We start from the raw sequence: 15,232 nt of genomic DNA, 5'->3' as shown, positions 1-15,232 counted from the left end.
CAGCATTTCATAAAAGACAACTTTTTTACACTACTTATGGGTAAATAGTTAAAAACTCATAGATGTTGAGAGGAGACTGGTGGTTACCAGGGACTGGTGGGGAGGGGAAAATGGACAGTTGTTCAACAGGCATAAAGTTTCAGTTGTGTAAAGTGAATTCGGTTCTAGGGGTCTGCTTACAACCCAGTGCCTATAGCTAACAATACTGTATTGGACACAGAAAGAAATTGCTGAGAATAAATAAAAAAGATACACTTCTAAAAATAACAAAATGAGAATAACTCACATTGATGATGTTTACAATGGACCAGGCACTACATTCATTCATTTAATCCTTACAACAACGCTATGAGGTAAGCTCTATTATTCATTATCCCATTTTTTAGGTGAGGAAACCAGGGCAAAAAAAAAAAAAATATTGAATGCCTTGCCCAAGTCTGTATATCCCAAGTCTCAAAGCCAGAATTTGAATGCTCTTTCCTCTCTTTTGTTCTTTCAGTGTGTTCTGTACAGACTTTTCTGATATTACCTATAACACATTATTGTCTCTTAAGTTGGTTACATGTCCATCTTTTTGTACTAGGCAGACATATCCGTGAAAGTAATCGTCATTTTAAGATAGGCTTTTTTTTTTTTTTCTTTCATTTCCAGAACTTTGAGTACAGAGACACCGAGATACTAACTAAACCTTGATGATGGGAATCCCGTTCATTTTTTCGGCCCCCTTCGCCACGCCCTTCTCCATGTGTGTAAAAGTATTCTGGAGTGTGTCCACTTGACTCCCTCAGGGTTGACACTGACAAAGTCTAACATGAAATATAGAGAAATCATAGAATCACATTTAGCTCTAGAAGTCTTTCCAGGCCCCGGTTTACACTGCCTTCTGGCCCTAGACGATGGAGTCCAAGGTTACAGAACCCTCTCTTCCCGATCCTAGGACTGAGTGAAAAGAATCCTGTTTTCCAACAGGTGCCCCGATTAGAATCAGAACAGGCTTGCTTCACACCCAGTGTGTGAAACTAACAGTTACGTGATCTCTGGAAAGTTCCTACCCTTTCTGGGCTAGTTTCCTTGAGTAACGAAGAAAATACTACTACTACCTTCACAGGGAGGTTCTAATAGTCAGATGAGATCATGCGCAGTGCTGAGCATTATGGCCCACGGGCAGCGTGGGCTCCATCCATGTAAAGTATTGTTACTGTTACCATCCTAATCCATCATCACTTTATCACCTAGAAGTGCTGTGGCCTGATCTCTCAGACATGGGATTCTGATCTTATTAATAGGGTCTCCTTTGTTCTCAAAATGCATTCCACCACAAAGTAATGAGAGCAGACAAGTATCTTCACCCCAAATCTTTGGTGATTTGATCATTTCCATCATGCCACAGCTGAATTCTAAAAATTGCTTTATATTTTAATACAAAACCTCCTGCTTCAAGCCTTGCCTATTGCAAAGCGTTGTCCTTGGGTTGCAAGGATTCTTGGCAGTTTTGAGGAAAGAACAAGTGGACTGCATTACAGTTCAGCTTTGATGGACCTGACCTTCATTGGTGTGTGGGCCCAGAACCCCAGTGAATTCAGGCTCCTGTGGGGAGGAGCCGTCGATTAATCTGGGGGTGGACTCCTCCTCCTCCTCTTCAGCCTCCTCTGGCTGTGGGGGCGGGGTGAGGAGCTCTCTGTTTCCAGAAGGCATCACTGTCGCAACATCGATCTGAAAAAGAAGCGGGATTTCATCAGGCAACCTTCTATCACGTTCAGTGGCAGACACAAATTTAAAATGCATCCATCTTTGCCACCAGAGGTCGCTGGTGTTCTGAAGTTGAACACATGTGAAGTCTGCTTGCCTGGGAAGGCTCAATCATTTCTAGTTACTGTTAACAGTTTTTAAGTAATTTTGTTCCTCAAATCTTAGCAGAGGTTTCCAATCCCCACCCCTACCCCCCTTTTGGTCTTCTTTGCTCTTTTAAACACCCTTGTTTATTTGATAGGTTTAAAAATAACTTCCTTCAGTGTTTTCTAAATACTTAGCATTGCAAGAATGCGTTATTGTTGTGAAAGATTCAAATTAAAAGTGAACAGCATACAATCCAAAAGTCCCCTTCACCCGGCAGCCCTAATTCTACTCTCCCTGAAGACAATAACCAATAAGAAATTGATATGCCTTTTGAAGCCCTTTTCATCCTTGGTTTTCTAGATTAAAATATTCTGTTCCTTGACAATGACTTCCACTTCCTCCAATTGTATTTTTAGGGAAAAGTATCCTTTATACTAAAAGAAAATATATGGAGACATGAAAACTACACAATTTAATTATGAAATGCCATTTCTCACATATTTTCACTATTATTTGTGTAATCGGTATTAGCCATGATATTTGGGTATGTTAAAATTGACCTTTTTAGGGGTTTCTCAATAGGCTTTTTTTTTTTTTGTCTTTTTGTCTTTTTAGGGCCACACCTGCTGCATATGGAGGTTCCCAGGCTAGGGGTCCAGTTGGAGCTATAGCTGCTGGTCTACACCAGAGTCACAGCAACGCCAGATCCGAGCCGTGTCTGCGACCTACACCACAGTTCACGGCCACGCCGGATCCTCAACCCACTGGGTGAGGCCAGGGATCGAACCCGCAACCTCATGTTTCCTAGTCGGATTCGTTAACCATTGAGCCACTATGGGAACTCCAGGAGGCATTTTTATAAAATTGAAAAAAAAAAAAAACCTGCAAAGGTTTTTTTCAGGGATTTTATTTTAAATTACACTGGCTTTTCTTTTCATCCTTGCATATCTATGTAATGAATTATAGCTTTTAAGCATAGCATGTTTAGAACAACCCCTTACTCAACTTCCTTCCCTCATCTCAGTATCTTTTCCTTTGTAGCCCTTAGTAAATGCTTACCTCCCTAGGCCTGCCACCCTCAGGATCTTGTAACCTCGGGCAGGAAATGCGCTCAAATCTGCTGTCTATGTGTAGGAACCACTCTTTGGGGCCCGGTTTCCTCATGGCATCCCAGAAATCCCCAGTTCCCCCTTTCTCCCCTTCATTTGTTTCTTGACTCTTTCCACTCTCAAACAACACACAAATTACTTTCTAACTTAATGTCAACATGATGTACAAGCTGTGCCTTTCCTGTGCAAAATAAGGACACAATTGGGCCAGATATTTTCTGAATATTTTAGAAGATGTTTTGGATAACCATAAGATTTTAGGATAGACTTATGAAATCATGACCCTTGAGTACAGTTGAATACATTGCTTTACAAATGAAAATGCTCCTTTTAAAGAAACACTACACTTGGTCAGTTTACATTTCTGAGCTGTGATCGCCCGCTGTGTCTCTGTACTTTCTCCATTGTCAGCCATTCCCTACATTGTGTGCTATAGGTTCCATCCGTTTTCTGCCAGTCCCAGCCTCCTCGAGGGTACACTTTGAGGTATATCTTTTATCTTTGCACCTCATGGCTATAGCACAATAGATAATCAAGTGCTTATTGAATATAATAAAACATTTTACTTGTCGAAATAGATCCAATTTGCTACTCTATGCTTAATTTTAGAGATTTTGCTGAGAAAAAAAAATCAATGAACATATTCATGCTTATTTTAATGCATTTAAAGCCTTTGTGTGAACACAAACCTAAAGCAAAATATTTGGTGCATTAGGAAGCCGTACATGAAGATATTATAAAACTGTACAGAAATCTCTGCTTGCGGAGACTGGGCACACCTCCTCAAACAGAAACATACGGTTTCCATCTTCAGGGTCAGAAAGAGGCAGATTCAGAAGAATGGATTTGCAGAGAGACCAAAAGGAGGCTCCAGGAAGAGGGGAAATTGAGACAGATGTTTCATGGAATGGAGGCAGCCTAAAGGGAGAGACACATTCCAGACACGTTGCCTTGAATCTTTAGCTTTGTAGGAAAAATGTTTGCACATACTTTTTACGGATAATTGTTTTTCCACTGATTGGATGCGAAGCTGTAGGATCGCGCTTGTCATTCACTATAATGAGGCAAAACAGCTTTTGTGTTTATCAAAAACTGTTTTGTTCCGCCTCACTTGCTAGTAAAACGTGAATGTCGAACAACATTTAAGACCAAGGAAAAGGAAGGCCTTTGCAGTTCAGCGAAATTGCAGAACCGGAACCTCAAAGCGCTGTCGCCTGGAGAGCCTTTTGCATTGCAGCCACATCTCGTCGCACCGTGGAACAGAAGTGATGTAGGCGTCTGTCTTTTCCTCTTTAGCAGTTTTCTTACTGGGATGTGAAGATGTGAGGCCAGGCCTACAGAGAAGTGGGGCCCGGGTCGTGTGCCACCTGGTTCTCCACGCAGTAGATGTTTGTGCTCAGGTGGCAGAAACCTAAATTGCAGAATTCACACCAATGGCCAGGAGATATCCCTGCCCCCCTCCTTTCTCAGGCTACAATCGGTGCCACTCAAAGGCCAATATAACTGAGGCTCTGGTGTAAACATTCATTCTTTTGGAGTTTTTCTCTACTTTTTCCCCTCTTGCTGCCTTGTTTTCCTGTGTCTTGCTCCCTACTGGGTTGATTTTTTAGTCCGTTCATTATATCTCCCTCAAGTCTAAAAACACAACACAAGGTCACTCTCACACATGACCTTGAGCTTACTCATTACTGCCCTTGCTTATCTTCTTGACCTAGTACCAGCAGGGTACATCTCTGAGTTGATTGGTTGTCTCTTCCATTCTCTGGTTCACTGGCCTTGGACTTGTAGATAATCCGCGCCACGGTAGGTTTTATGTGGAAGCACCTTCCATGTCCATGAAAGAGGTAAATTTCTACGAGAGATGACAAGTGCCTACCCCACAGACAGTGACCTGGGTTGAGTGATGTCTCAGCAGAGGTCAGACTGGAGAGATGCCTCACCATCACACCCAGCATGCCCTTGACTCCGCATAAGTAACCCAGGACCTCCAAGCAATCGCAGGGAGAAGAAGACTGAAATGACCCTCAGGTGTCTGAGACCAAGTTTCTGCTCCCGAGAGAACATAGGATTCTCGGCAGCAAGTGGTTCAGTTATGTTTCTTGTACCAGAATATGTATGCTCAGACTTTTATTGGCAATACCTATACTGTCATGACTAATATTGCATTAGATGTGAGATTTTTATCCTCCAGCCATCAGCAGAGTTCCCTTAGAAGGCTCTTTCTCTGCAAGTACTCAGCACCATTTGCATGACCATAACATTTGCTTAGAAATCATTTTACTCACATCCGTCTGTCCCTTCGCAAAAAAAGGCCATCTAATTGATCTATGCCACCATAGTGATACCGTTAAGCCCATTTAATTTTGTCTTAACTTCAAGGTAAAAATGTGATAAATTGGTAGATTCAGAAACCATAGTCACTCTTCTTCCTGCCTCATTTGCCACTGAATCCCTTCACAGAGACTTCTTGCTGCACATGTGGATCACACCTGTTCAGAACAGTCACAAACCATTTGCTGCTGTTAAGCATTGTGTTTGAATTAATACAACTTAATGTATTTTGTTTCCTCAGGTTTTAATATTTTTTAAATATTTTTTGTTTCCTCGTATTTTAATATTTTTTCATCTCTGCACTGAATCTGCTCGATGAAAATGTATGTGTGGTGGAAAGACTGTTATGAAAGAAGTCAAAGTTACTCGGATTGATTCCTACCTTCATGAATGAAATGTCTAAATATGGAAGGATCGGCAGTCTTTATAATCATCTAAGCAATGAGAGCGAATGTCTCTCATGCTTAAGATTAACTCTCCACGTTACCTGTCACTAATATTTTCTGAACATTTGTCAATACCATTCTTTTTCCTCCTTGTATGTTATCATCACCGCTATCTAGGTTGCTGTGTTCTCGTGTCTGAAATACACTAACAGTCTATTTACAGGAAGTTGTGATCACCTTTACTCTGTATTCACCCTGCAGGGAGAATAAACTCTTAAAAATACAAAATTGATCATGCCCAGCCCTGTTTAAAATCCTTCAGTGGCTTTTTATTGCTCTTGATAACCACCAGAACAATGGCTTTGCTGAAGCACCATAACGCAATGATCACAAGGAAGGATCCAGAATAGATGCATTTGAAGCTAGCTTCCTGTGAGATCTTGGGCAGGTTACCTTATCTCCCTTAACTTCAGTTTCTCTATTTATAAATCCTAATATGGATAGTACTGCTGCATTAGGATGAAAATGTTAATATGTGTAAAGCACCTGGAATAATGTCAGACATGTTACATGCCAGGAAAATGTCTCCTATTATTATTATAATAAATGTAAAACTCTTTGACTCACAGAGCCCTGCATGGCTGGCCCTTCCAAGGTCCCCTTCCTCCATCTCCTGCCAATTGTGCTCTTTTGCTGCACCGACTGTCTTCAGTTTCTTATACACTCCATGCTCCTTCTTCTATAGGACATTTGCACTAGTCATTCTGCTTGAAACCTCCACCACTCCTCATGTCTTTTTCCATTATTTTATTTTTAACAGTTTTATTGAAAGTATATTGATATACAAAGAACTTCACTTATTTAATGTGTACAATTTGATGAGTTTGGACATAGGCACATATCTGCAATGCCATCACCACAGTCAAAATAATAGAGATATCCAGCACCTCCCCATGTTTCCTTGTAATTAACTTCTTATTTGTCTCTCATATCTAGTTCAAGTCTTACTTCCTCAAGGAATTATCTCATGATCTACATGACTTAGACAAACACGTCTACTGGCTCTCAGAGTTTTGTGTACCTCTGTTGCTGTATCCGCCACTGAATTTGTGGTAGTTTGGGGGGGGGTGATTTTGGAGTTATTCCCTTCCTTAGATTGTTGGCAGCATAATGTTTCAACTCTTACTATCAAGAAGTAGAGGTTAATTTCTCATTCCTTGAATTTTGAATTTAGATTGGCCCTCTGATTTTTTTTAGTCAACAGAATGCATTGATGTGATGGTGTTGAGGGCATGATTTCATTTGCTGTCTAGAAAATCTGCCAGTTATTACATGAACAAGATGGCATCTGCTTGTTGGAAGATTGGAGAGTTCATGGGTAGAGAAGGGTCATTTAAGTTGAGACCAACCTAGACCAGACAGTCCTGAACCAACCCAGTAGCTGGAGAAACTGTGAGGGAGCCCAGTGCAAAGTAGAAGCACAGCACAGCCCAAATTGCTGAACTGTAGAATTGTGAGCCAAGTAAACGTTTGTTTTAAGCCGCTCAAATTTGATATTGTTTGTTACACAGCACAAGATAACTGGTACCAAGTTTTATGTTGTACATGTAAATATTTGACTATATTTTCTGATGAGGGTTAATATATATCTCCTTATTTTTTAAAAAAGCCATTATGTTCCCAATGTGCCTAGCAATTATTAGGCCTCCTGATAAATCCTATTGAATTATTAAAGGCAAACACTGGCAATTTTTAATACTTTAAAGATTTATTTTTTATGGCAGAGTAGTATTCCATTGTGTATATATACCACATCTTCATAATCCAATCACCTGCCAATGGACACTTGGGTTGTTTCCATGTCTTGGCTATTGTGAATAGAGCTGCAATGAACATGCGGGAGCATGTGTCTTTTTTAGGGAAAGTTTTGTCCGGATGTATGCCCAAGAGTGGGATTGCTGGGTCGTAAATTAGTTCTATGTATAGATTTCTAAGTTACTTCCATACCGTTCTCCATAGTAGTTGTACCAGCTTACATTCCTACCAACAGTGCAGGAGGGTTCTCTTTTCTCCACACCCCCTCCAGCATTTGCTATTTGTGGACTTACTAATGATGGCCATTCTGACTGGTGTGAAGTGGTATCTCATGGTAGTTTTGTCAGAAGGAGAAAGACAAATACCATATGATATCATTCATATCTGGTATCTAATATACAGCACAAATGAACCTTTCCACGGAAAAGAAAATCCTGGACTTGGAGAATAGACTTGTGGTTGCGCGAGGGAAGTGGGAGGGGGTGAGATGGATTGGGAGCTTGGGGTTAGCGGATGCAAACTATTGCTTTTGGAATGGATTAACAATGAGATCCTGCTGTGTAGGACTGAGAACTATGTCTAGATGCTTACAACAGAGCATGACAATGGGATGTGTAACTGGGTCCCGGTGCTGTACAGTGGGGAAAAAAATTGTGTTGTGGGAAATAACAATTTAAAGAAAAGGCTTAACAAAATATTTCAACCTACTAAAAGTGCACAAGAGAGCAAGAGATTGTGGTAGTTATGACTCAGATATCTCTACATCTGCAAAAAGACCTTCATTCATTGTAGGTGCAGACATGGTGTAAAAGGAAACAAAAGGAGATGTGCTTTGAATTCACTCACTGATGCTGGTTTTGAATCTACTGTTGATCTAAGGGTTTTGGTTATATATTTGAGGGAAAGATGGTATCATACACACAGAGTCAGAGCCACTCCATTGCACTAGTCCAAAAACCACTGTTCATTTGGTACTCTGTGTAAATGATGCTCCCTGAATTTGAGGAATGTAATGACTCTGTCTGAGAACCTGTTAACTCTGAGAGATCAATTAACCAATCTTGAACCTTTCCCTGATCTTTCTTCATATCCTCCTTATCTCAACTGCATTCTTTATAATTTTACACCTCAATTTAGGTAGAGATGAAAATCTTATTAATCTTTTCTTTGCCTGTACTTGCATTTGAGAAACAGGACAGTGCAATAAAGGCCTGAAGAAAGAGAATGTAAAAGTGTGTGTGTGTGTGTGTGTGTGTGTGTGTGTATAAAGATCCTTGGTGCTTCATTGATATTCATCCAAGAATGAAAATACAATTGTCTCTATTGGAATAGAAAAAATAATGCAAACTTTAGTAAAAGTGAGTCAAGGGTAGGGTCACAATGAGAAATTGAAATTACTTTATATTGTTCTTATGATATATAACTGATCTTAAAAATGCACAGCAAGAAGAGACTGTCCCTTTCTGATAAAAGGAGCAGCTTCTTGATTCATTAGTGATGACCATACAGTTAAAGAAAGAAAAAGAATACTGAAGTTTGTTATTGCAGCCAGCATTGGTTGGAGGAGAGTAGTATTAAATTTGTTGGACATTAACAATAGTCAATAAGATATCATCTCCAACATGGAGAAGAGAGGATTCATTGGATATCATCATGGGATAGACAAAAATAACTGGCATGGATTGAATGCACAATAGATGAGAGACTGTCTTGCTCTTTCCATCGACTTGCAGGTGATTCTGTGAACAACCCTTTGTAGAAGGTTCAATAATGGTGCACATTTCATAGATTTGTAAACTGAGGATAAAAGGAGGGAGGGCTAAATAAACTGCCTGAGGTCACACAGCTTATATGTAATGAGACCAGAACTTGAATCTGCCACAGAGCTGCACAACTTCCTTAATACTTACTGATTTTATACTCACTCCCCCCCAAAAAAATATCTACTGAAATCTAGCTCCTTAAACATCTTCTGAGAAAGAGGAGCACTGGATAGGAAAAGTGAGTGTTGTCATCCCTGGAAATGACTTCACATTATAAATTCATAAATGGACTTTCTTGTGCATATTTTAAGCCTCACACAACTTTTTTTCTTGGTGTTACTTAGCAACCTACAATCAGATCTGACCATGACTGATTATGTTAGTTAGGTGCTGAATCTGAAGGTGGAAGACCCTACCAAGGGCGTGTTGCCCTGTGGGAGCACGTGGCAGCCAATCAGTCTTTCCCTGAAATTGACAAGTACGAAAAATATCGTGTAACACTGATGTAGGTAGATTGTAAAATTCAACCAGCATTTGTTATAATTTTCTCTGAGAAGTATTATATAGCATGTAACTCTAGCCTGGTTTAAGCACAACGGCTGAGACAATGTTATATATTCACCACATTGTTTCCTTTTCCTCCTGGGCATTCAGCTAAAATACATCTCCTACTTCCTTTGAATCTAGATCGGGTCATGTGGCTAGTTCTGGCCAATTGATGGGGAGAGAAAGGTATGTGCAACATCTGGTCGAAATCATTGAAAAGTAAGTATACTTTTTTCTACACTTTCTTTGCTGTCAATCTGTCAGCAGAAGATCCACTGTGACCTTGAAGTCCAAAGGTTAGAATGGTGAAGTCCTAGCATGAAAGATGTTTGAATCCCTGAATAATTGCTTGGAAGATAGTAAAGCTGTTGACCTGCTTTGGGTAGTCATGTCAGCAAGATATAAGTTTTTATTGTGTTAAGCCATTGGGATTTTTAGTTGTTTGTTACAGCTGCTATTATAACTTGCCCTAATATAGACCTTTACAATTTTTATTTTCTTATCCATTTCCTTATTATATTGATGGAAGAATTTTTAATATTTTGGGTATTGATTTATCTAGCACATATCATTGACATTAGAAAAAAATAAATGCACATTTTTGGTTTCTCTGTCCCCTCTGATTTCTCTCTTACAAACAATGGTTCTTTGATCTTGGTTATTTGGTGTAGTACTTACTGAAATATTATATCACTGAATTTTAATGAATTTGCCGTTATTTCAATTTACTTATTTTTAAATCTCAGTCTTTTATTAACTTAAGTCAAAATGAATAAGTCTATATAGTAAATAAATTATCTGCAAGCCAAAATCAAAATTAATGGGTTTTTGTTTAGTCAAAATGATATATAATCATGATAACATTTGATACTGACTTAAGTTATTATGTATGTATTTACACAAACATGTAAGTGCTTCCTTTGTTTTTTTTTTAAATCTATCCTAATGTATGCTGTTCTTCATGGATTCATAATTCCAAATGGTGATGCTCGGTATTCACTGAATTGTTTAAGTGAAAAATTTAATGCAAGAGAAACAAAAGCTGATGATCTGAATGTTCCATTTAATCCTTTCCATTCTAGTCTGTGTCTCTCCTGGGACCTCAGCATTTTTTTCTTTGTTCACGCGTTTATTTTCTCATTTCTTTTCTTGTTGTCAGAAAATGGCACTATTTCATTTTTTGCTTGCCAGAGTGATTTTTTACTTCAGTTTTATCCCCGTTTATTCCACACTCCATTCACCATCATCCCCGTAGGCTCCAGAAACTTAATAGGTTTCCAATATCTCAGGTCTCACAAAATGTATCATCAGTACTAATTGAATGTCTCCAAATAATATTGGTAGAGAATTTTGGCAAAGACTTCAGAAACATTATCAAATAGCAAAGTCAGTTCATGTTCCCTTTCCCCGCATTGCCCTTGTTCTCCGAGTAAGGATGCCAGGAGGACAGTTTCGTGTGGGCTGAAATCAGTAATCTCATGAGGATGGGGGGAGGGGGAAGTAGTCAATCACGGTAATTGAAAACAAAGAAGTTGGACTGAAAACCAAGATATTTGGAACCTTTCAAACTCTAGCTCTTTATTTTATGATGGAGCAATTTAGTATTTTTTTTTTAAGTTTCAATCTTTCCCATCTTAACACAAAGAAAACTGTTCCTTGTAACACAGCCTTTATTGAGACACAAAGTATTACAAGCCATGCCTTCTAATATGTAGAGTTTCTCTGCATGCACCTGGTACTCACTCATGATGATGGCTATGATGGTGATGGTGTATATATTATCAGAGGTAATTAAGGCATTTTAAATAGGAAAGTGTGCATTTCAGAAGATGTTCCAGGGAGGAGCACCAAATAGTCAGTTACCTTCAAAATAGATAATTATAATACTACAGTTTTTTGTTGTTGTTGTTTTTTTTTTTCTGTTGCACAAGATCAGTGGTAAAAACCTTGCAAATTTTACAAATTTAGAAACCTGGCTTTATCTCTCAGGGGCAGAATTACTTTAAACAAATTCAAAAGACTATACTAAACCAGTATGCTATTCTGCACACTGTCAGTACCACCAGTGTGTTCTTTGGAGTCTCTGTAGCCTCACATGGGGCCTTAATTATAATCAAGTGTTTGTTGATGGTCATAGAACGAGAACAAAGACCCTAAGTAAGTCAGCTCTATAATAGCATAAGGTAAAGAAAGGGCTGCCTTCCAAGGGTTCAGAATCCTTAGATTTGTGGACACTCTTAAGGTTTGAAGTCTTTAGCACGATAGAAATCATCCTGCCAATAGGAGAAGGCTGCTGAGTGGTAGATACTAGGCCTTGGCAATATTTGACACTATGATCTTCCTTTATAATCTCAGCACCAAAATGTACAGGTGTCCTCAATCTCCATTCTGTATATGTTATGGATTCATTCTGTATATGTTATAGGTACTGTGAAGGATTTTTCCCTCAGATGTTCTCAATTTGATTTCTTTCATATTTTGTCTTTGATCAGAGTTTTGATATCATAGCTCCAGAGCTATCACACTTATGCAAAGATTTGATCCAGCCTCAGTATTTTTTAGATATATTTTACCTGGTTTTCTCCGTATATGTGTTAAGAAATGGAGCATTTGGTAATATATTCTCATATATACCATTTACCTCTTTAAAGCCACATTGAATGTTAGCAAGATATAACATGCTGTCACTGTGATTATTCTTTGGGGCCCACCTATCAGCATCTTATACGGGGTATGTTGATATCACAAGCCATGATTGTATGTCCTGATGAATGGCAACATTGTCAAGCAGTAATTCTTGGGTTATTTCAATGTTTCTGTGTGTGTGTGTGTACGAACCTTAACAGTGTAAGCCTCTCTGTTCCTAGCAAACTCAAGACAAAGTTTATCATGACTTGCCATAAGAGGGTTAGAGTAAGAAATTTATGGAATAGGGACAATCCAATGAAAATTAGGCACATTAAAATATGTCTAGGCAGGATAATAAGAGGTCAGGCCCAATCCTGCTTTAGAAATTAGTATGGTGGGAGAACATGTCTAGGGTAAGATTATCCAACCCAGAAATGTGAAGATTTCCAATACTTTTTAGAACAATAATACTTTTGGCAGACTTTGAGCAAACCTATGTTACAGCAGAGGCCCCAGCCGTTGCAGTGACAATGCCAGATCCTTAACCCACTAACCCACTATGCCACAAGGAAACTCCAAGGTATATTTATAATTTAGTGCTTCTTTTTTATATTATCCTTATGGAAGATGGCACAAGGCAAAATCTAGAGGACTATGTCAGTAAAACCAAAGTCTGGACCACAAAGAAAAGAGAAGGCTCTCATTTAGCACACAATACTAGAGAAGTAGAGACCAAATTAAAAAGTATATTAAACTGGTTAGACAAAAATAGTAACTGACTCACAGTGAAGGAATAGCTGAGGGACATCCAATGTTCTATCTGGGTCCTACCCCCAGAGATTCTGGTTTTAATAGTATGGGGTGCGGTCTAGGCATTAAGATGTTTTGAAACTCTAGGGGTGACTGAAATATCTGGCGATGGTCAAGAACCACCACAGTGGAGGGAAGATTTATTCTGCAAAATAGGTCATAAGAGACAGAAATGCTAATGAAGTTGTAGAACTTTGAAATATTGCGTGAAGTCTTGGTGAGACTATGGTAGAAGGATTGCTTTTCACTAGCATCCCAAAGACCAAAGGCATCAGAACATCAATGGCAGTTTCAGTTCAAGAATCTGCTGAAGTCAGTTCTCCCAATAAAACAACAATAACAACAACAAACATGGGGAAGAGACTAAAATTCTTAGGGAAACAGATTTCTTGAATTCCACAGCAGGAAGCAAGAGAAAACCCCTGGGGCACATTGCTTCCAGGCTGGAGAAACCCCTGGCTGAATATCTTTGCTTACTAGAGAGTCTACCGCTTAACAGAACTCATACTCCAGGCAGTACCAGGTACCAGAAACCCAGGTCTTTGCAGGAAAAGGCTTTGAGCATGCAAAAAGAGAAGCTCCAGGCAAAGCTGGAGATTGGGCTTGTCATCACTTGCCTGTGCTAGAAAAAAAGGATGTTAGAAACTGTGCTAAGAAACAGGAGTATCTCCAGTGATACTCTGAGAGAAGAGACATGATATTTGGGGATGTTTCTAGTTCAGCGCTGCTCATACTACAGGTGCATCAGAATAACCCGGAGGTTTGTTAAATCGCTGATTGCTGGGACCCCCTCTCAAGTTTCTAATTTGTTAGGCATGGAGAGGGACCTAAGAATTTGCATTCCTGACCAATTCCATCTTGTCTGTTGCTGTCAGGTCAGGAATTATACTTTGAGAACAGCTGCTCTAATAATGATAAAACAGTGCCATAATTTAACTCCTGGTGGGAGATTTCTCTAAATTGTAGTTGAACACAAATTTGCAGACTAGAGATAATGAACAGAAGCTGACCAAATCTGGATGAGGGTAAGCCAAAATATCTTCCATCTTCTGACTTCTTAAGTACCATCAACTCTCTTCTTGGGTCTCTGGCAACAGAATGTACTAGTTTGGGGAATATACTTTTGCCTAGAATAGCTGTTTTAGGGATTCAGTATTAACTTTTTACTTTAATCTGATAGGGTTAGGGTCAACATTGTGGTAATGTTGTGTGTGCAATTCATGCTTCATTCTTTTTAAATATCAAGGTCATGGGAAACTTGGTAATGAAGGAATGACAGTTAACATACCTCTGGAGGAACTACACCTGTAGAGAGTTGTAGTTAATAAAAGAAGCCAGCTTGGCCCAAGCTTGAATAGTTGATCTACTAGGGATGAAGCAAAAGGAATTAAGAAAGGGAGATTTTGGACTGCCTATTCTTTGGACTTGTAGAGCACTAGGCAAGCAAATTTGATTTTATACTATAATCTCTTTGGATTGAAATAATTTTAGGCATTAATATACAAGAGACATTAATGTGCAGTTTTAAATTTTTCCTCAAAAAATTTATAGATGTACGGGAGCTATATGCAAATGTGTGTCCTCTTTATGTTTCTGATAGTGTCTTATTGGAGTATATTTACTTAACATTTCATGTCATTGCAGAAGCTCTCTTAAGCTCTGTTGTTAGATAATGTGGCTTGATATAATTTCAGGTAGAACTTAGAATTGAGTGAAATCTCAATCTCAGGTGCAGAAAGATCTTTGAGATAAATTCACTGATGTTCTTGAATCCATTTCAGAGCCTTCTGAGTCAAAACCTAAAGACTTTCTGAGGATGCCTAAGACTGGTGGTTGGCATGAGGACAGGCCGCATGAAGGTAGAGAGCAAGTATCCTAAAAATGGCCTCATTGTTCCTCTTGACAAGGAAAGCTCTGTTGAACTTAATGGCCAAACCCGATGGCTTGAGAAGCCCCCATGCTGGAGAGTGGGTCCATCCTCTGTTGGCCCCTCCTCCTAAGGGAGGAA

At 39.2% G+C, this 15,232-nt stretch overlaps 2 protein-coding genes across 17 annotated transcripts in view; one reads left to right on the top strand and one right to left on the bottom strand.

Annotated features, from left to right (window-relative positions):
* LOC146403580 (uncharacterized) overlaps nucleotides 1–15,232 on the top strand; it is a 688,950-nt gene that overhangs the window by 311,041 nt on the left and 362,677 nt on the right. For 9 of the 16 annotated variants that reach the window (XR_014804413.1, XR_014804412.1, XR_014804421.1 and 6 more), the window contains one exon: nucleotides 9,928–9,972. The gene's annotated coding sequence lies outside the window, so the exon portion shown is untranslated. Of the gene's footprint in view, nucleotides 1–9,927; nucleotides 10,006–15,005; nucleotides 15,084–15,232 lie in introns of those variants that run through there. The other 7 variants (XR_014804410.1, XR_014804409.1, XR_014804423.1 and 4 more) reach the window with 2 other exon arrangements.
* Nucleotides 1–15,232, bottom strand: part of EPYC (epiphycan) — a 38,799-nt gene that overhangs the window by 11,705 nt on the left and 11,862 nt on the right. The window contains exon 3 of the mRNA XM_084957607.1: nucleotides 1,545–1,713. Within this exon, the coding sequence (XP_084813733.1) occupies nucleotides 1,545–1,713 (169 nt within the window). The remainder of the gene's footprint in view (nucleotides 1–1,544; nucleotides 1,714–15,232) is intronic.

This window comes from Sus scrofa, chromosome 5 (assembly GCF_054392235.1).
Source record: "Sus scrofa isolate SSC_HxYL_T2T_F1_AM1 chromosome 5, Sscrofa_HxYL_maternal_Yorkshire_Landrace_v2.0, whole genome shotgun sequence".
Classification (NCBI taxonomy): Eukaryota; Metazoa; Chordata; class Mammalia; order Artiodactyla; family Suidae; genus Sus; species Sus scrofa.
The sequence above is the reverse complement of the archived record's forward strand: the minus strand, read 5'-3'. Positions and strand labels throughout refer to the sequence as shown.